At 39.6% G+C, this 21,652-nt stretch overlaps 1 protein-coding gene across 1 annotated transcript; it reads right to left on the bottom strand.

Annotated features, from left to right (window-relative positions):
* Positions 1-1,147: 1,147 nt before the first annotated feature.
* On the bottom strand, positions 1,148-21,223 carry LOC131680421 (chaperone protein DnaJ-like). The gene is made up of 2 exons (XM_058961138.1): positions 21,030-21,223; positions 1,148-1,505 (listed from the first exon to the last, which is right to left on the bottom strand). The coding sequence occupies exons 1-2, from the start codon at positions 21,221-21,223 to the stop codon at positions 1,148-1,150; spliced, it is 552 nt and encodes a 183-aa protein (XP_058817121.1).
* Positions 21,224-21,652: the final 429 nt, after the last annotated feature.

Here is a 21,652-nt window from a genome sequence, read left to right as displayed (position 1 = left end):
AAATAGAAGGAGGGAGAATGCGGAGTGTGTCGTTCCGAATGGATTTGGAACGAGAGTGAGGATGACAGGTAGAGTGAAATGATCAAAGGTAAAACTAGATAAATCATTTCGGAATGACTATCTGTAAGGACTTTATTTTATATTCCCCACACGAAATTCATCCAAAATGCTGTAGTAGTGTGGGGAATCTAGGCAGTTCGAAGAATTTTAAATTTTTTCGATAGAGGCTTCAAATCATCGCGCAAATAATCAGGATCGATTCGGGTGTGAAAAATGAAGCTTTTGAGTATATAAATTTTTTTGACGAGAAAGGTCTATTCATCCCACGAAAGACTAAAATAGCTTTGACAGCTTCCCAGTAAAGTTCAGCCGGAAATGAAGTGGAATTCTGGCTGGTTCCAGCTCGTATTCCGGCTCCAGTAACACAACCCATTCTAACTAGAATTCCGGTTCATTTCCGCGTGAGCTTAACTGGGTTCGAGTGAATTTTGCTGCGTTGAGACCCAGTAAATGAAATGGCGGATAGGCGGTTTTGAATGGATGCTGGCAAGCGGTAGGCTATTAGAATATTAGTCTAGGCTACCCTCATTTCCGGCTGAACTTAAATGGGTTCATTCTCCCCACATGAAGTTCATCCGAATGGTGAAAAAATATGGGGAATCAAGGCAAGATAACACATGAGAATGTTGGGCGAGATGGACAATTCACAGTATTTTTGATTTTTTCAATAGTTAGAGGCTTCAAATCACGAAATCAATAAGTAGAATAAAATCAGCAATAAAAATATTATTATATTTACTCATAAAAAATTTTGACGAGAAAGGTCTATTCATTGTGAGGAATTATGCTGCGTTCCGTTATTGCTTGTCCCTGTAGAGGATGTGTGTTTCTTCACTTCGGCTAACAGCTCTTACTTTTTGGGTAATTTTGCTATCTTATTCTGCAGGATAAATCTGTCTAAATCCGCTACGTTATACTATGGTCACGTTAAAAACACCTTGCTATTTAATCTTGTAGCATTGCTTGTAGCTCTCGGGAAGTCTTCTTCTCGACGTCGCACTTATTATTGTGATGCAACTTGGTGTGAACGGCAGTGGTTTTGTCGGAATTGCTCACTCGACAAGCTGTAGGTGCAAGGACTCTGCTACTAATACCTGAGCGACTCGTTGAAACCTTCGCACAGGGTCAAATCGGGCTGTTCTTGTGCACAGGACTGCGTGATCTTCCACGAGCATCGTCCTGCCGGAGCGTATTGCTGAACCAAAGCACTCTGTGCTTCTGTGACTGCCTTCTTCGAATCGGAACCGCTGAATATTCTGGTTAGAGGAATGTCCGACGGCAAACCGATTGCAGCAACACCACCTGGCGTACCTGATATTTTAGACTTTAATCCAAGTCCCTGGCTGGTGGCTGCCATTGACGTAGCAACAGCCGAGCGCGTCGCAGGCTGGACCATCGGTTGACTCGGTACCGGACGGGACGAAACAGCTGCAACTGGAGCGGACCTGGAATAGGTTGTAATGGTCATCAATTACCAAAGATGATCAAAATGTTTTGTGACTAACATGTGCATGTGTTTTTGTACGAAATACCCAGTTCGGGTTCGCATACAAAATGTGGGTTTAATATGAGCACAGAACTAGGGGCAGATCACGCTAGGAATGTATAACAAATTCGCATCAAATTAGAAAAAAATACGTTTAATTTCCATTTTTGCATCAACTATCAACTAACATTTTGGAGTAAGCCTTTTTCAAATGTTTGGCTAGAAATGGCTCACTTCAACGAATCATGTACACTGAGCAAAAAGCATCTGAGAATTTCATATGAACCAGCCTTTCGAATGCCATAGACAAGCTTATGAATTCATTTATCTTTATTCATGCACTCCATAGACGCACAAATAATGTATTTCAATGAACAGTCTTATGATTTCGCTCCAATATATGCGTTTAAGAATTTCATAAGTTTTTCTCATGAAACCCATATGAGATCTGTTATTGATTCTATAAAATTATATTCTGTTTTTCATAAACGTCTCTTTTGTGAAAAGTTCATAATAATTGATTCTTATGAATTCAGTACTGGCTTGGACGGTCAACCAGGAGCTAATAGTTTCAGTCCAGCACTTTTCGGTTACCGCTGTTTGAAACAAAAGAAGTGAGATTTTTAGTCAAATTGCAACAAAATTTTAAATAATTGTTTTTTATGTTATTCAATAAATTACTGTGTTCATTAAATCAATTTACGTGGCTATGATTTTTACAGAAGATATCCGATTATTTGAAATGAAATTAGTTGTGCATATAATAGACCTTTCTCGTCAAAAATTTTTATATGCTAGAATGCTTCCTTTTTTATCCCCGATTCGTTACTGCATATTGCCGTGATGATTTGAAACCTCTAACTATTGAAAAAAAAACAAAAATATTGCGAACTGCTCATTTAACCCCATATTCTGAATACCTATCTTGCCTTGTTTCCCCGTAGTTTTACACCTTTTGGATGAATTTTCTGTGGGGAATACTAAAAGGATGCCAGATCTGCATATATATTAGTAAACTGCCGATTTTGCATTTTCGCTGCAGATCTTTTGAGATTACGAGTATTTAGCAGAACAAAGCCCGTGCCAGCTAATTTTAGCCAGTCTTCAACGTTTTTGATCATTTAAAATATCAACACTCTACATTTCTATGTCAAATTTATTGAAGATTTTTGCAGCAATCCGCAGACTTTTATATTTTTACTGCAGGCTATTGTTTAAATAGACCTGGCAACAATGATGATAAAATAATTCATTCATATATCTGTCAAAAAATTGTTTTTCGCTTGAGTGAATACTTACGATGCTAAATCAACACTGCTTCGATAGTGCACTAGTATGGATTCACCAACGACACGACCTGAAACTTCATTAAATCTTCTGAAGAAAAAGTGTCCGAGTAATTTAGCGCCAGTTACCAGCACATTGAGTAACCCCTCGATGCGACCAAAATAATAATTTCTCCAGCAACACTTCTTTGTTTATTGGATTTTCGGTTGTTGTTGTTGTATAGCAACCATTCGCAAGCAAAGAAAAAAATTATGTTTGAATTGCACTGCTATACACCATGGTGCCGAATATAAGAAATTCGGAAAATAAATCAACTGAATTTGGCAGACTCCTGTACAGTCCGGGTGAGTACAGAAAGGATGAACTGCTGAATGTGAACGGTCGTGCAAGTGACGGGCGCAAATCCGTCCACTTCATCTGGCTGCCGATTACAATCGTATATGGGTCGTGCAGATTCTGCTGCAGCATGATGCCGACGTTAATTCCAAGTTATGTCTTGTTCCGCTGCACAATGCCTGTTCGTTTGGTACTTTGAAGTGCCCGAACTGAATCGGAACTGCAGGAAAAAAAGATGGGTGGGTAATGTCAGAGACATAACCGGAGTGAAGTAGAATACACTTTAGACCGGTAAATTCTGCTCTGGAATAACCAATTTATATGCGATTTTGTCGACTTTAGCATATTCATAGTTTATTTGGAGTATTTTTGGAATTATCAAGTTGACAATTTGCAACATTTTTTGAAAATATTGTTGAACTTTTAGGAATGAAGGCACGCAAGCGAGCGTTTGACCGTCGTCCTACTACTAGCATCAGAGAAGTAGCTGATCAGCATTTTTCGCTACATGGCCTGTACCAAACAAACCGCTCGTAAGTCCACCGGAGGAAAGGTTCCCCGCAAGCAGTTGGCAACAGCCCCCTGGCAACCCTATACCATCATATGGAGTTTGACAGCAACCGACATATATGGGGCGTTATAGCTATAAAGCCCCAAACAAAGAATTATGTTCGGCACTATGCTCGATATTCAAGCATTCCACACGACGTTTTGCATCTTGTGGGATGATTTAATAATTTAATTTAATCGACATTTTGTAACTAAATACAGCTTTTAATCATTCGGTTCAAAATCAATGTTTTGCCTTTCATGGCAGTGATGCTGGCTGTACAGAGACGTCGTCCTTGACAGGGGGCTGGTTGGCAACGAAGGTCGTGTAAAAGTGCCCCAGTCACGGTTGGCGTTAAGAAGCCTCATCGCTACCGAACAGAAACAGTCGCCCTGCGAAAAATTCACAGCTATCAGAAATCGAGCGGGCCTAAATTGTGACCCAAAATAAACCACAAACCAACAAGTTGTTTTCAGGACCAGCCAATTATAAAGTATTATTATTATAAATGAAATTTTCCATTGGCTTACAACCTCCCTCCTCCTTTCTACCCGGCTTGAATAACTATCAATCTTGATGATGCTGTGCGGCGGGGGCACTAGTTTTTATTATAGTGGAAAATTTAGGTTTGCGAGTTTTTCCCAAAAGTTTTTTAGCTGTGCTGTTTTGAAGGAAGTTGTAGTTGAATTCAAAATAAAATAGTTTATTTCTATTGTCAGAGATGGACCTTCCAACGAAAACTAGTCTGGCTCGCTTGGAATCGAATTGTATGGACCAACCACTGCTTTCACAAAATCTGTTATTTTCAGTAATTGAACATTCTACACAACTAGTCACAACTATTTCCAATCAGCGCAAAAATCGAAGATTTTCATTCAGTACAATAGCAGATTTTCACTTTTAGAAAAACAGGCAACATTCTGGCCGAAAATTTTGAAACGGAGCACCTATATCGAAACGTTAGAAAACGTTCGATTTTTGTAAATTGAATCATTACACTAACCTGTCTACAAATCACACAAATAACTTTTCTATTTTGTGCCATTCTACTTGAAAGCGACGATATTGTTCACAAGTGGCTCACTTACCATCCAACGCTCTTGACAAGCCACTTTCTGATGCTTGTAATAAAATTTCAATTCGATTCTTTGTCGATAAATTGATGGCCCTGAAAAGGGCCTTTTGTTTGGACAGTGTTCGGAATTTACTTGGAGCTGGTGTATATGGTAACAGTTTTGGTGCCATCTGAGACGGCGTGCTTGGCCAACTCTTCTGACAGCAGCAAACGGACGGCGGTTTGAATTTTGCGGGTGATGCTGCAAACGAACTGCTGCATGCTGATGCTGCAAACGAACTGATCGTGAACAACAGCATGCTGAGTTTTTATACCTGACTACAGCACAATGTAAGCTCGTCCTTTTTTGTGTTGTCCTCAATATGTGTTCTTCGTAGCTCCACCCTTGCGTTGGTCGACCACATATTTTTGATAAAGAACAAAATTGAAATTGTGTTTCCAATACGGAGGTTATCGAACACTCAGGGTAAAAACAGTAATGTAATACGGCACCTTGGTAAAATGTTTGAGAATTGAAACCTGCGAAACTGCGCCTAGTAAACACGAAACTGTAAACAAACACACAAATAATAACTATTTATTTTGTGTCATTCTACGTGAAATCTACGATATTGTTCACAAGTAGCTCACTTGCCATCGAACGCTCTAAAAGTGCCCCAGTCACGGTTGGCGTTAGGAAGCCTCATCACTACTGAACAGAAACTGTCGCCCTGCGAGAAATTCACAGCTATCAGCAATCGAGCAGGCCTAAATTGTGACCCAAAATAAACCACAAACCAACAAGTTCTTTTCAGGACCAGCCAATTATATTCCAGTAAGATATAAATGAAATTTTCGTTTTCCATAGCCTTACAACCTCTTTCTTCCCGGCTTGAATTACTATCAATCTTGATGATGCTGTGCGGCGGGACACAGGCAGTTTCCATTATAGTGGAAAATTTAGGTTTGCGCGTTTTTCCCAAAAGTTTTTTAGCTGTGCTGTTTTCAAGGAAGTTGTAGTTGAGTTCAAAATAAAATAGTTTTCTGCTATTGTCAGAGGTGGACCTTCCAACGAAAACTAGTCTGGCTCGCTTGGAATCGAATTGTACGGACCGACCACTGCTTACACAAAATCCGTTATTTTCAGTAATTGTACATTCTACAGAATTAGTCACAACTATTTCCAATCAGCGCAAAAATCGAAGGTTTTCATTCAATACAACAGCAGATTTTCACGTTTGAAAAAACAGGCAGCATTCTGGCCGAAAATTTTGAAACGGAGCACCTATATCGAAACGTTAGAAAATGTTCGATTTTTGTAAATTGAATCATCAGTTCAGTGTAAAACTGTCTATAAATCACAAATAACTTTTGATTTTGTGCCATTCTCGTCAAAGCGACGGTATTGTTCACAAGTGGCTCACTTACCATCCAACGCTCTTGACAAGCTGATGCTTGTAATAACAAAACTTCAATTTCATTCTTTGTCGATAAATTGATGGCCCTGAAAAGGGCCTTTTCTTTGGGCAGTGTTCGAAATTTACTTGGTACTGGTGTATATGGTAACAGTTTTGGTGCCATCGAAGACGGCGTGCTTGGCCAACTCTTCTGACAGCAGCAAACGTACGGCGATTTGAATTTTGCGGGAGATGCTGCAAACGAACTGCTGCATGCTGATGCTGGAAACGAACTGAGCGTGAGCAACAGCATGCTGAGTTTTAATACCTGACTACAGCACAATGTAAGCTCGTCCTTTTTTGTGTTGTCCTCAATATGTGTTCTTCGAAGCTCCACCCCTTCGATGTACATCAAAGCGGGTATATAAAGACGGGCTTTTCGCGCGGAAGGTGGAAACCTTGCTGCTGAAGTGTTGGAATTGGTAGGAAATGCTGCCCGTGACAACAAAAATTATCCCACGCTATCTGCAGCTGGGGATTCGTAACGACGAGGAGTTGAAAAAACTGCTTTCCACAGTGACCATTGCTCAGGGCGGTGTGTTGCCCAATATCCAAGCTGTACTGCTGCCCAAGAAGACCGAAAAGAAAGTATAAATTTAACGCTGGGAAAGAAATGCTCTTGTAAAAACTGTCCTTTTCAGGACGACCACATATTTTTGATAAAGAACAAATTTGAAATTGTGTTTCCAATACGGAGATTATCAAACACTCAGGGTAAAGAGAGTAATGTAATACGGAACCTTGGTAAAATGTTTGAGAATTGAAACCTTTTTTGAATGCGCCTAGTAAAAATGTTTTCCACTTCACTCCAGTTTGTTTCAGGTTATATTTGCGATTTGCGTACTGAAATAAATCATAATTTAGGGTTTAACCCAAATTGCTCTCCAGGGAGAAACAGTCCATGAAACAAAATGCAAACTTATTCTTTGAAATGAGTTTGGTGGCCCTGAAAAGGGCCTTTTTTATAATGATACAAGTGAGTTCTACCATACAATGTGCGTCCCTGCCGCTACAGAGTATAGACGCCATTCATTGAGATTTTGCAGTTGGCGTGTTCAGTATAGGTCATGGCATCTCAGATGATATTTTCCTGCACACCATCAGCATTCGTAGATTAAATCGGAAATGCATTTTACATTACCACGACGAGCCAGACGCCGAATGGCGGATTTGGTGATTCCCTGGATTTTATCACGAAGAACCTTGCGATGACGCTTGGTAGGGAACGCAAACATGATACCGCTCATTGTACCGTGCGGACGAGCATGTTGCTCGTGTGGTAAGCGAGCACCCACTGATACAAAACAAGCTCGCGTGACCTGTATATATAACATTCCCGTATGTAATGAAACGCTTACATGCTCCTTTTTGACGGCTCTGCGTGGGATATGCTGGCAAATTGCGCATTTTCCTCGCTGTTTCCGAAGGATTTTCTAAAAATCCTTGTTTTGGTTTATTTATAGTAGTAGCACTAATTCCGAAATCTAATACGAAATACGTGCACAAATTTCCGATCAGATAGTGCAAAAATATTGCGATTTCGTCCAGTAGAACGGAAGATATTCGCATTTCAAATCTGGGAAAATTTCTCAACTGAAATTTTTGAAACGGGACCCCATATTGAAACGTTAGAAGTATTCTACTTCAAAATTACATGTGAGTACAAATTTTAATTATAAAATATAGCAATATTTTGAATCCTGAACGCAAATTTTCAGATGAATATAAGGAGCACTTTTGGCTGGATGCTTGTCGGGCTGATATTCAGTGACTGAAAAAGAACCTCAGCTGAAAATGTCAAAGTAGTACATCCGTACAGTAGCTCACTCAGTGTATCCGAAGCGAAAAATTCTCGAAATTTTGATTCGTAATGGTGCACAGTTGAACGAGATAAATATAGAGATTATGGATGTGCTTCTGCGTCACGATGTCAACGTGGATACGCTCGACGGACTCGGTCAAACAACGTCACATAGATGCGCTAGAGAAGATAAGATTCAAGCAACGACACGACGTGAAACTTCATGAAACATTTCAAAGAAAAAGTGCCCGATGTAGGATATGAGACGCAGTGGGAAGAAAAATAAAATATCAATAAAGGCACGATGGGAGTAAAATTAGATATGCTTGGAGAGGCAGTGCATCAAATACTTACATCAAATATATTTTGAAATTCAATGATATATTTTTCTTCTTATTCAGAACCGATTTCTGGAATTACAACAAATATTATCGCATGTAAATTTGTGTCATGGTATATCTGTATGAAAACAATCCTTATTATACTGCAACCAAACAACAACAACAAAAATGGTTCACGCCAACATAGCAAAAGAAAACGCGAATCATGTTGAAATTGTTTAGATTTATGCGAGAGGACGCGAAACAGGTTGGGATTGTATTAATTCGATGCGACAATGGCGCAATTGCTCCCAGGGACCGCCACAGGCTCGGGATGCAGAATTGGTATTTAGAGGAAAACAAGTGTTCTCATTTTGAGTGATATTTATGGTTTGGTTGTGCAAAACCGACGAACGCAATGGAGAATTTTCGGAGATTATGGTGGCTTTGTGGTTTGAAGAATGTGAATAGCGATGGTGAATAGAAAAGTTATGACAGAAACATACTCGCACATGATAAGAAACGGAAAGTTGTATAAGTGTTTCTTTTAGATATCCGAAATGATGGTCAAAGAGATGGTAAAACTATTGATAGCTTGTTTCTAATGAAAGTTTAGATTAGGCAATTATTTCTTCAAATGTTATGATTCGTGCGAGAGGACGCGAATTAGGTTAAGGTTGTATTGATTCGTGCGAGAGGACGCGAATCGGATTGAAAATGTTTAGGTTCGTGCGAGAGGACGCGAATCAAGTTGAAATTGTTTAGATTCGTGCGAGAGGACGCGAATCAGGTTGAAATTGTTTGGATTCGTGCGAGAGGACGCGAATCAGGTTGGAATTGTGTTGATTCGTGCGAGAGGACGCGAATCAGGTTGAAATTGTTTGGATTCGTGCGAGAGGGCGCGAATCGGATTACAATTTTTTGGGTTCGTGCGAGAGGACGCGAATCAGGTTGAAATTGTTTAGATTCGTGCGAGAGGACGCGAATCAGGTTGGAATTGTGTTGATTCGTGCGAGAGGACGCGAATCAGGTTGAAATTGTTTGGATTCGTGCGAGAGGGCGCGAATCGGATTACAATTTTTTGGGTTCGTGCGAGAGGACGCGAATCAGGTTGAAATTGTTTAGATTCGTGCGAGAGGACGCGAATCAGGTTGGAATTGTGTTGATTCGTGCGAGAGAACGCGAATCGGACTGCAAATGTTTGGGTACGTGCGAGAAGGCGCGATTCAGGTTTAAATTGTTAGGATTCGTGCAAAAGGACTCGAATGAGGTTGACGTATTGATTCGTGCGAGAGGACGCGAATCGGATTGCAAATGTTTGGGTTCGAGCGAGAAAACGCGAATCATGTTGAAATTGTTTAGATTTATGCGAGAGGACGCGAAACAGGTTGGGATTGTATTAATTCGTGCGAGAGGCCGCGAATCGGATTGCAAATGATTAGTTTCGTGAGAAGACGCGAATCGGCTTAGAATTATTTAGATTCGTTAGTCTAGATTTGGCTTTAGTTCGTGCACAAATATGCGATTGAGGATTCAATTGTTCTGATTAGTACGGAAATATTTAAACCGTGTATGAGTTCGTGCGGAAGGATGTGAATTGGTAAGGGAATTCATGATAGTAAGTCATACAATATGCTCGATTTTTTGACAAATATTCAGAACACTACTATTGATAGAGTAGAGATAGGAAAGGATGTAGGATATGAGACGCAGTGGGAAGAAAAATAAAATATCAATAAAGGCACGATGGGAGTAAAATTAGATATCCCTATTATTCGGAAATAGCCCTAATGAACCGAGCTTGACTGTACGAAGATGCATTCGTAAGCGCGGAAACCCACACGCACCGTCACAGAATTTGTTTGTGAAGCCCCATATATTGAAGCTCAGCACATTATGAGAAGCGAGAGAGATACAATGATTGAGAGGAAAATACGAGTGTATGAGTGGTAGCATACCATGAAGTGGCAGCTGAGCGAAAGTTTTACTGTAGTTGGAATCGTGTGATGAAGAGTGAAAATGAAAATAGTCGACAACCTATTCAACCAGTGTGTGTGTGTTTCCTAACAGGAAGAATGCAAATATGCGAATTGGGATCGTGAGTGAGTGGTTCGAGGATGTTTGACGGGATAGTACGTCTTTGCGAATAGAACGCGTTCCACGCCATTTCGATTATCGAAAATTCTGATGTGTTCCGCAAGAGATGCGACAATGGCGCAATTGCTCCCAGGGACCGCCACAGGCTCGGGATGCAGAATTGGTATTTAGAGGAAAACAAGTGTTCTCATTTTGAGTGATATTTATGGTTTGGTTGTGCAAAACCGACGAACGCAATGGGTTTGAAGAATGTGAATAGCGATGGTGAATAGAAAAGTTATGACAGAAACATACTTGCACATGATAAGAAACGGAAAGTTGTATAAGTGTTTCTTTTAGATATCCGAAATGATGGTCAAAGAGATGGTAAAACTATTGATAGCTTGTTTCTAATGAAAGTTTAGATTAGGCAATTATTTCTTCAAATGTTATGATTCGTGCGAGAGGACGCGAATTAGGTTAAGGTTGTATTGATTCGTGCGAGAGGACGCGAATCGGATTGAAAATGTTTAGATTCGTGCGAGAGGACGCGAATCAAGTTGAAATTGTTTAGATTCGTGCGAGAGGACGCGAATCAGGTTGAAATTGTTTGGATTCGTGCGAGAGGACGCGAATCAGGTTGGAATTGTGTTGATTCGTGCGAGAGGACGCGAATCAGGTTGAAATTGTTTGGATTCGTGCGAGAGGGCGCGAATCGGATTACAATTTTTTGGGTTCGTGCGAGAGGACGCGAATCAGGTTGAAATTGTTTAGATTCGTGCGAGAGGACGCGAATCAGGTTGGAATTGTGTTGATTCGTGCGAGAGGACGCGAATCAGGTTGAAATTGTTTGAATTCGTGCGAGAGGGCGCGAATCGGATTACAATTTTTTGGGTTCGTGCGAGAGGACACGAATCAGGTTGAAATTGTTTAGATTCGTGCGAGAGGACGCGAATCAGGTTGGAATTGTGTTGATTCGTGCGAGAGAACGCGAATCGGACTGCAAATGTTTGGGTACGTGCGAGAAGGCGCGATTCAGGTTTAAATTGTTAGGATTCGTGCAAAAGGACTCGAATGAGGTTGACGTATTGATTCGTGCGAGAGGACGCGAATCGGATTGCAAATGTTTGGGTTCGAGCGAGAAAACGCGAATCATGTTGAAATTGTTTAGATTTATGCGAGAGGACGCGAAACAGGTTGGGATTGTATTAATTCGATGCGACACCCGAGTCATTTATCGCTAGTCACCAGTGCATTGAGCTACCCCTCGGAAAAGATAAAAAATGAATTTCTCGAGCAACACTGTTTTGATTTTATTTTATTACTATGCGTGGTTATCATGCCATCATCTTCCCGTGAAAATGTTTTACTGTGGTGTAAATACCGTACCCAAATGGCTTTAAAAATGAGATAACGAAAGGTAATAGCATTAAATAGTTTAACAATGTCTATTTTCAGATAGAGGATAGATAGTTCTACAATAGAGGCATAATTCCATGTTTGAAATGCTATCATCGAAGAGCCAGCGTTATCTAACGTTAGGATGCGATGTTCCTTCATACTCAGAACATACAGGGCGAGAAACTATCTTGCGTACGATGCCTAGATTTGTTACGGAGCCCGGCAAAAAGGGTCACGAAGTCATCTTTGATAAACTGCTGGCGTGCCGAGTTCAAGAAGGGCTAATACTCCACTCCTGAGGTCCCTACAAGAATTACATGGATAAGCTGCATTGCCCTAGTTTTGTACCTTCAATGAAAGATTGGCTATAATATTTGACCTTCATATATTCTACTCATTCGGTTCACGAACTCACATTGGAATATATCGAAGCCGTAGAGCCATCAGATAAATGGCGTAGTTTTAGTCAGATATCAATCTTAAAACATATGGAAAAGGCTTGAGATGAAGTGAAAAAACATGGTTAAACATTTATCTTTTTTATACGATCCCATTAAATTTGTCGAGAACTGTAATATCGGACATTTAAAACTAAACATTAAACAAATTGAATAATATTACAGTAAGCAAACAAACAAAAATATGTACAGTAACATATTTAGTTTGCCTAAATTTCAATTAAAAGTTTTCTTGACCTGATGTACAGTGTAAACTAACAGATTTTCGTACGCAATAAAACTACAAATTAAAAAAAAAACAAGAATTCAGTATCAAAATAGGTGCTCAATACTAATACTACGTTCAGACTACGAGTTAAAACGTTTTTAACTAACATAGTATAAACACATAATAGACGTTTAGGCTCGATTTGAATCGTGTGTAAATACCCGCTACTGAAATTCCGAATGATTCAGACGTTTGAAACACGTTTGGCAAACGTTTGTAGATGGCGCAGTGATCGATACAATGCAGTTAGAGTGCAGCTGTCAAACACGTGTAGCAAACAGTTGCGCAGATGGCAATAGTGAAACACGGATTTCCAACGTTTATCAATTTGAAAGTTTACACAGGTTTTTGAAGAAATTTTGTTCTAGCCTAAACGTCTGTTATCTGTGGAATAAATTTATCATTTGTTTCGTTACAAATCGACGGAAGTGCGATAGTTATCGCCTACCCTATCCTCAATGCGTATTTTAATATCTCAAATGTTGCATTTGCGTCCATCTGAGGTAGGTTTACTCTATTGAAATTCATTATAATTTTGGCACTCGTAACATGGCATTAACAACTTTTGTTATCGTTTGACCAGATAGAAAGGAGAGTTCAACGAAGATCCGGTAGCGTTGAACAGCTTATCGATAAACTGATTCCTGGTTTTCGGGAGTGGTAAACCGTGTTGAGTCCAAAACAAAGCATAAAGTGTAATGTATTAGAATTTAAAACAGCTCTTACTGAACCTCAATGAAATTTACGTCGCACTGGCTGCCAACGGCCATTGCATGTAGTGGATTTTTGTTTTACTTTCAGTACATCGACGTCTTCCTGAAACTGGATCATTTATATGACACTGCCCGAGTTAGTCATTAAACTCACGGAGTGTTTTAGAGCCATTGTCACAGATTTCTGATGGCATGTTGCTTCCGTTGGAGAAGCTTTAAGGGAATTTATCAGTCCAAAGGTTCTTCAATTATTCCACAAGCCCCTTACTTACTGTATGCTCATTAAAATAAAAATTTTCCCAGTTACATATTCGTTCGGCTTGTGAATGTAGATAACAATCAATCATTTTTATTTGGTTCATATCTTCATCAGTACCTGAAATGTCAATATATTCCGCATTTATTTAGTCACAATGACTTCAGCGTAAACTATTGCAATAATTAGATATTTTTGTAGAATATGTACCGATCGGTATCTGCTATGAAAATTCTGCATAGATAAACATTTATTGCAATTCCGCTAATTAATGAATTACGAGAAACTATCAGAAACTATAGACCTATTTGCTCTATTCGTCTACCGCTGAAGTGGTACGACGAATAAGGAAAACAAGTGGCACCGAAAAGTGCCGCATCGACAGTGGGATTTTCGCAGCAAGCCACAGGTAGCCACATTTGTTTACCGCGGCGGTGGAAACGGAGAGAGCGCGCTTGTGGTGGTGATACCGACGAGCAGCTTAACCGGAGAGAGTTTTGGAGTGTTGCAGGTAGGCCTATTCTCTACTGAAGAAGCAACGCGACGAAGAAGGACAGCAAGTGTCACATTGTCAAACAACGGGCACCGAGTTTACAACGTAACACATGAGGTGTGTTCTACAGGTATAACAGGTATATTTTTCATTCCTTTTTGTGATAGTTTTTCTTGCTAGGTAAAATGGATGAAGAGATGGGAGAACGAGTAACAGACCCGCCCCCTAAGCCTTATGCTGAAAATGTAAATCCGACTAGAATTAAAATTTACCCAGAGTCGTCAACGGGACCATGGATTGTATTTATTAGGCGTAAAGTAAAGGCGCTAAATATTATTCAAATTTCTAAAGATTTGACTTCGCGATTCTCGGATGTAAAAGAGATCGTCAAAGTCAATAAAGATAAAATACGCATTGTCGTTGGTAGTCTCAAACAAGCCAATGCAATTGCTTCTTGCGAGCTTTTTACGCGTGAGTATAGAGCGTATATTCCTTCAAAGGAAATTGAAATTGATGGGGTCATCACAGAATCGAGTTTGACTGTTGATGACATAATTAAGCATGGGGTTGGTCGTTTCAAAGACACCATACTTAAAGACGTAAAAATACTTGAATGCAAGCAATTGCATTCAGTATCACACGAAGGAGATAAAAAAGTTTATCGACTGTCTGACTCGTTTCGAGTGACTTTCGCTGGGTCTGCGCTGCCCAACTATGTCATTATCGACAAGATTCGTCTCCCTGTTCGCCTTTTTATCCCTCGTGTAATGAATTGCCTTAATTGCAAACAGCTTGGCCACACAGCCACTTACTGTTCCAATAAGGCACGGTGTGGCAAATGTGGGGGTTCTCATCAAGAAGATACATGCAATGAAAATCCAAAATGTTTAATGTGCGGAGAAAACTCACATGAGCTCCCTGCATGCCCCATTTATAAATTGCGTGAGGATAAAATTAAACGATCCTTGAAGGAGAGGTCTAAGCGCTCCTATGCAGAAATGTTGAAAAATGCTACCCCTAAACCCATTTTCTTAGAAAACACTTACACATCTCTATTTTCGGAACAGTCTGACTCTGACGGAGCGTGCGAAGGTACATCATTTGTTTTACCCGGAAATTCCAGAAAAAGAAAACAGTCTTCTTTTCCCAAGCTGCCAAGAAAGGGCCTTAAAATTTCTCCACCAATAGATAAACTGCGCCCAAAACCGAAAAATTCCGATTCAAAACCGAAATCAATTCCGCCCGGTTTTGGGAACGTACAATCCAAACAGAACACCATTACTGGAAATAATAAAATTTCGACTTCCTCTGAGCCTCAGCCGGGGGTAGGATTATTGAAATTTTCTGAAATTGTTGATTGGATTTTTAAAGCATTCAATATTTCTGAACCACTAAAGACTATACTTTCAGCTTTCCTCCCAACAATTAGAACATTTTTAGAGCAGCTGATTGCTCAATGGCCCATCCTTGCAGCGATTGTATCTTTCAATGGGTAATTCACCTCCTCCAATGAAAGATTCCATCACTGTTTTACAGTGGAATTGCAGAAGTATCATACCAAAAATTGATTCCTTAAAAATTTTACTGCATAATTTAAAATGCGATGCTTTTGCTCTATGTGAAACATGGCTTACCTCAAACATTAATTTCAACTTAAATGATTTCAACATTATTCGCCTAGACCGAGACACCCCGTATGGAGGAGTGCTTCTAGGAATTAAAAAGTGCTATTCTTTCTATAGAATTAACATCCCCTTGTTTGCGGGCATTGAGGCTGTAGCTGTCCAAACGAACATTAAAGGCAAAGACATGTCTATCGCTTCTATATATATACCTCCCAAAGTTCAAATTGGACAACATCAAATTTTTGAGGTAGTGGAACCCATGGCTGCTCCGCGTCTGATACTGGGAGACTTCAACTCGCACGGAGTATTGTGGGGTTCCCTCTACAATGATAATCGATCCTCTTTGATATACAATGTTTGTGACGAATTTAATATGACAGTTTTAAATACTGGCGAAACAACACGCATCCCCAGACCTCCTGCACGTCCAAGTGCATTAGATCTATCTCTGTGCTCGACATCACTTCGGTTAGATTGCACGTGGAAGGTTGTACCTGATCCTCACGGTAGCGATCATTTGCCAATCGTTGTTTCAATTAACAGTGAATTAGGCCTTACGAATTCTATCAATGTTCCTTATGACTTAACACGAAATATTGATTGGAAAACATACGAAACATTAATTTCCACTTCTCTTGCTTCGACAGAAGAGCTACCCCCTACCGAAGAATATGAATTCTTAGCGGGTTTAATTATTGAAGCAGCAGAACAAGCCCAAACGAAATGCAATCCTGGAATGACAATAAATAGACGGCCCCCTAATCCTTGGTGGGACAAAGAGTGCTCTGATGCATATGAAGCTAAACAAGTTGCCTACAAAGAAATTATGAAACAGAAAGGGGGTATACGTGAGAACTTTGAAAATTATTTTATTTTGCAAAACAAATTTGACAGTATACGTCGTGCCAAAAAATCTAGTTATTGGAGACACTTCGTTAATGGCTTGTCAAGAGAAACATCAATGAGTACTCTTTGGAACACAGCCAGAAGAATGAGGAATCGAAACGTGACTAATGAAAGCGAAGATTTTTCGAATCGTTGGATATTTAATTTTGCCAAGAAAATTTGTCCCGATTCTGCTCCTGCGCAGAAAATCACTCGCGATGCTCCCACAAGTAACGATTTCATAGATTCGCCTTTGACAATGATGGAATTCTCAATTGCACTCCTCTCATGCAAGAATAATGCTCCGGGACTAGACAGAATTAAATTCAACTTGGTGAAGAATCTGCCTGACCTAGCAAAAAGACGCTTGTTGAATTTATTCAATAAGCTTCTTGAACAGAACATTGTCCCGCACGACTGGAGACAAGTGAGAGTTATCGCTATTCCAAAACCGGGAAAACCAGCCTCCGATCATAACTCGTATCGACCGATTGCAATGTTATCCTGCATCAGGAAATTGTTGGAAAAAATTATCCTACGACGTCTCGACAATTGGGTTGAGGCGAACGGCTTGCTATCAGATACCCAGTTTGGTTTTCGGAGGGGAAAGGGAACGAATGATTGTCTGGCGCTACTTTCGTCAGAAATCCAACTCGCTTACGCAAAAAAAGAACAAATGGCGTCTGTGTTCTTAGACATAAAAGGAGCATTCGACTCAGTCTCAATTGATGTTCTCTCGGAGAAGCTACATCAATGTGGTCTTTCACCGATATTAAATAATTATTTATACAATTTACTGTCAGAAAAGCACATGCATTTTTCATATGGCGATTTGGCGACACTCAGAATAAGTTACATGGGCCTCCCACAAGGCTCTTGTCTAAGCCCCCTTCTCTATAATTTTTACGTGAATGACATTGATAATTGTATTGTCAGCCCATGCACTTTAAGACAACTTGCAGATGATGGGGTGGTTTCTGCCACAGGACCAAAAGCTATAAATTTACAACAACCATTGCAAGATAGCTTGGATAATTTATCAATTTGGGCTTTAAAGCTGGGCATCGATTTCTCTACGGAGAAAACAGAGTTGGTCGTTTTCTCAAGGAAGCGTGATCCAGCTCAGCTTCAGCTTCAGTTGGTTGGTAGAACGATAGCCCAAGTCCTGACTTTTAAATACCTTGGAATTTGGTTCGATTCTAAAGGCACATGGGGAGGCCACAGTAGGTATCTAATAACGAAATGCCAACAAAGGATAAATTTTCTGCGAACAATAACTGGATCATGGTGGGGTTCTCATCCAAGTGACATGATAAGATTGTATCAAACAACAATACTTTCAGTAATGGAATATGGGTGCATCTGCTTCCGTTCAGCTGCGAACACTCACATTATTAAACTGGAACGGATACAGTATCGCTGTTTACGAATTGCCCTAGGTTGCATGCAGTCGACCCATACGATGAGTCTTGAAGTACTAGCGGGAGTTCTTCCTATAAAAGACCGATTCTGGGATCTCTCTTCTCGTTTACTTATTCGATGTGAGGTTATGAACCCACTGGTAATTGAAAATTTTGAAAGACTTGTCGAGCTTCAACCCCAAACCAGATTCATGACAGTGTATTTCAATCACATGTCACAAGAAATAACGCCTGCTAGGTATGTTCACACATACGTCAATATACTAGATATTCCTGAATCCACTTTATTCTTCGACACGTCCATGCAAGCAGAGATTCGTGGAATTCCGGATCATCTACGCTCGCGGGAGATCCCTAAAATATTCACAAGTAAATATCAACACATAGACTGCCTTAAAATGTTTTACACTGATGGGTCACGAATCAGTGAGGCCACTGGTTTCGGTATTTTCAACAATAATTTTTCAATTTCTCTCAAACTTGCAGAACCCGCCTCTGTTTATATAGCGGAACTAGCAGCAGTTCACTATAGTTTGCAAATAATTAATACTTTACCCCCGAACCATTACTTTATCCTCACTGATAGTCTCAGCACAATTGCAGCTCTACGCTCAAAGAGGATTGATAATCACGATCCATTCTTTTTGGGGAAGATACGAGAATCTCTGAGTAACCTGACAAGAAAATGTTATAAATTTACCCTAGTGTGGCTCCCCGCCCATTGCTCCATTGCGGGCAATGAGAAAGCTGATAATTTAGCCAAGATTGGTGCACTAGATGGTGAAATATATGAAAGACCCATCGCTTACAATGAATTTTATAGCGCTTCTCGACAGAGGACACTTGCTAGTTGGCAAACATCTTGGGACAATGGAGATATGGGACGATGGCTACACTCAATTATCCCTAAAGTATCAACGAAGGCATGGTTCAAAGGATTGGATGTAAGTCGGGACTTCATCCGTGTGATGTCTAGGCTCATGTCCAATCATTATACTTTAGATGCGCATCTCCGTCGTATTGGGCTCGCTGAGGGTAATCATTGTGCTTGTGGAGAAGGTTACCATGACATTGAGCATGTTGTTTGGTCCTGCACTGAATATCGTGAAGCCAGATCACAATTAGTAGATTCTTTACAAGTCCGAGGAAGACCAATCCATGTTCCTGTTAGAGACATCCTGGCGTATCGCGATCCTCTATACATGGAACTTATCTATCATTTTCTAAAAACAGCGTCTGTCAAAATTTAATTAAATTCATCTCCTCATACTCTCATCCAAGGCTAATCATTCACCAATTAAAGTGTCCTAGAATATTTAGTTTTTAAATTTAGACAATAACAGAAAAAAAGTAAATAAATACACCCGAAAATACTAGATCATTATGAAATACAACAATGTAAGGAAAAAAGCAAACAATAAAGTGATTTCAGTGTTAGTTTTAGACAAAGTACTAGTATAGTTAAAATTAGTCTTAAGGATTTTTGTAACGTGCTATGTAAAAAAAAAGAAACTGGCGTAAAAAGCTTTTGCAGATGCCGTGTCAAATAAACGTATGAAAAAAAAAGTCACAGAATTTCCGAGATTTTTTCGATCCAAACCAAGTTATTTTTTCCTACCCTTATTAATTATTTCAAACGCAAGATTTGTATTGTTGTGTATTCGTTTTCCCCTGCGTAACCAAGGGATACACCAGGTTATTTGGAAAAATAACAAGACCGTTCAGTGTTGCTAATTTCATGCATTTTTTAACCAAAAGTCATATTTGACAGTACCAGTTACCTGAGTCACTGAGGGGTAGTCAGATTTGCCTTGCAGTTTTGGAACTCCAGTGTCTAGTCGTGTCGTTGGATTCACGGAGAAATAATGAGATCGAAGGAATAATGTCAATCACTTCCGACCGGGAATACTATCGATGAACGGATTTTTTTATTTCTGTTTTCGCCTGATAAGCTGAACGTATACGCTACGAATGTCCTTAATCGTTGCCAACCAACCGGAAAGCCAACCTTTGCGTTATTGATTATCCTCAGTTCCAAACAGTGCGCATCACTTTTATCGGTTCAAAGTTAAATAAAATATAAAATCTGCCAGATTATGCATGAATGTTACTTACACTGCTCAATCACTGAAAAATTAGTCGGAAAAAACATTTTTCTGAGAAAAAGTGAGTTTATTGTTCAGACACTTCGGGATCATCCGTGACATGTTTTGAGTGATTTTTAACAACTAATTTTGTGACGCTGAATTCATATTTGATGTTTATTTTTTGTCTTTTTAAATCCTCAAAATTTTGGCACTTAGGGTGGTTCGAAAATTCAACATTTACGAATTTAAAGTGCACTATTTCTGAAAATTCGTTTTCAAAAAATTAGGTTAGGTGATTTTTTTAGCAGAATACACATTTTTTCAATTGTTGATAATGATAAGACACATCTATAAATTATATTGCGAACCCTGGGTAGTCAAAGGCTACCATGCGTCTCCTTCAGACGTATCATGAAAAATCACCTTTTTTCATACCTCGGGACAGAAAGGGGCAAAACAAGATATTCATTTTAGAAAAGTACACTGATTTTCAAATATAATGTACAACAAGCGATCTTTCCGAACCGTTTCAAAAAAAAGTACAGCCACTTTGAACATTATAACTTTAAACTATTGCTCGATTTATTATTTGTTTTTCATGTCTGAGCGAGAAGAAAGGCTTGTATCGACTAAATCGGTTGACAGCTATAAATCCAGCGAATAACCTTTCAAATGAAATCAGTTTGACCCCAATCTGAATCTTAACTAAAAAGATATATTCATTTGAATAACTTAAGTTTGAAAAGAGTTTTCGTCAGAATTCATCATCTATTTCACCTTCGAAGTTCTGTAAAAAATTGAACTCTCGTCTTCGGGACTTAATATTTTGAGAAGACTCCATTCAACCTGTTAAGAAGCAGAGAAAAATGTTAAATCAAGAAAAATCTAAAATATAATATTGAGGTTTTGTCCGGCTAGGCGACACTGTGCGCCGGTGCCGTGTGTTATGGTGGTACCGATCGGAACCGTTGGTCATCAGACCCTCCTTGCCCTACTGGTCATAGATGTGACGTTTTTTCTCATCTGATAGCGCTTCATATGCTTCGGAGATCTCCTTAAACCGCCGATTTGATTCTGCTGGATTGTTTGGATTTTTATCTGGGTGCCATCGTAGCGCTAGTTTTTTGTACGCCTTTTTGATTTCCGCATTGGTGGCGGTCACGTCCGGCAGTTTGTAATACTCTATCATTGTGAACCGATATTTGTTATAATTTAATGCACTCTACTTCGCTCTAGGATACGCAAAACCGCTGCTAGATTTCGACAGCTAATTCCTGGCTGCTGCTGATACCCTATCAGTCTCTCTCTCTAGACTGATGACTATAATTTCGGTTGACTAAATTCTGCTATGAAAATTGTACTTCCTGGGATTTAATCTAACGAGGTCAACTCATTGTGGGGGATTACGCTGCGTTCCGTATATTGCTTGCCCCTACAGGTGATGATGTGTTTTGTCTCGCTTCGGCTGCCAGCTCTTATTTTTTGGTTGATTTTGCTATCTTATTCTGCGGGACTGTTACTTATCCTTGACCTGAGTAAATGTAAAACCAACAGGCTATCGTGCAATTAATTAATAAATTACAAATTACTTATACCTGAGCGCCTCGTTGAAACCTTC

This window comes from Topomyia yanbarensis, chromosome 2 (assembly GCF_030247195.1).
Source record: "Topomyia yanbarensis strain Yona2022 chromosome 2, ASM3024719v1, whole genome shotgun sequence".
Taxonomy (NCBI): domain Eukaryota; kingdom Metazoa; phylum Arthropoda; class Insecta; order Diptera; family Culicidae; genus Topomyia; species Topomyia yanbarensis.
This window is presented reverse-complemented; position numbering and strand designations above follow the sequence as displayed.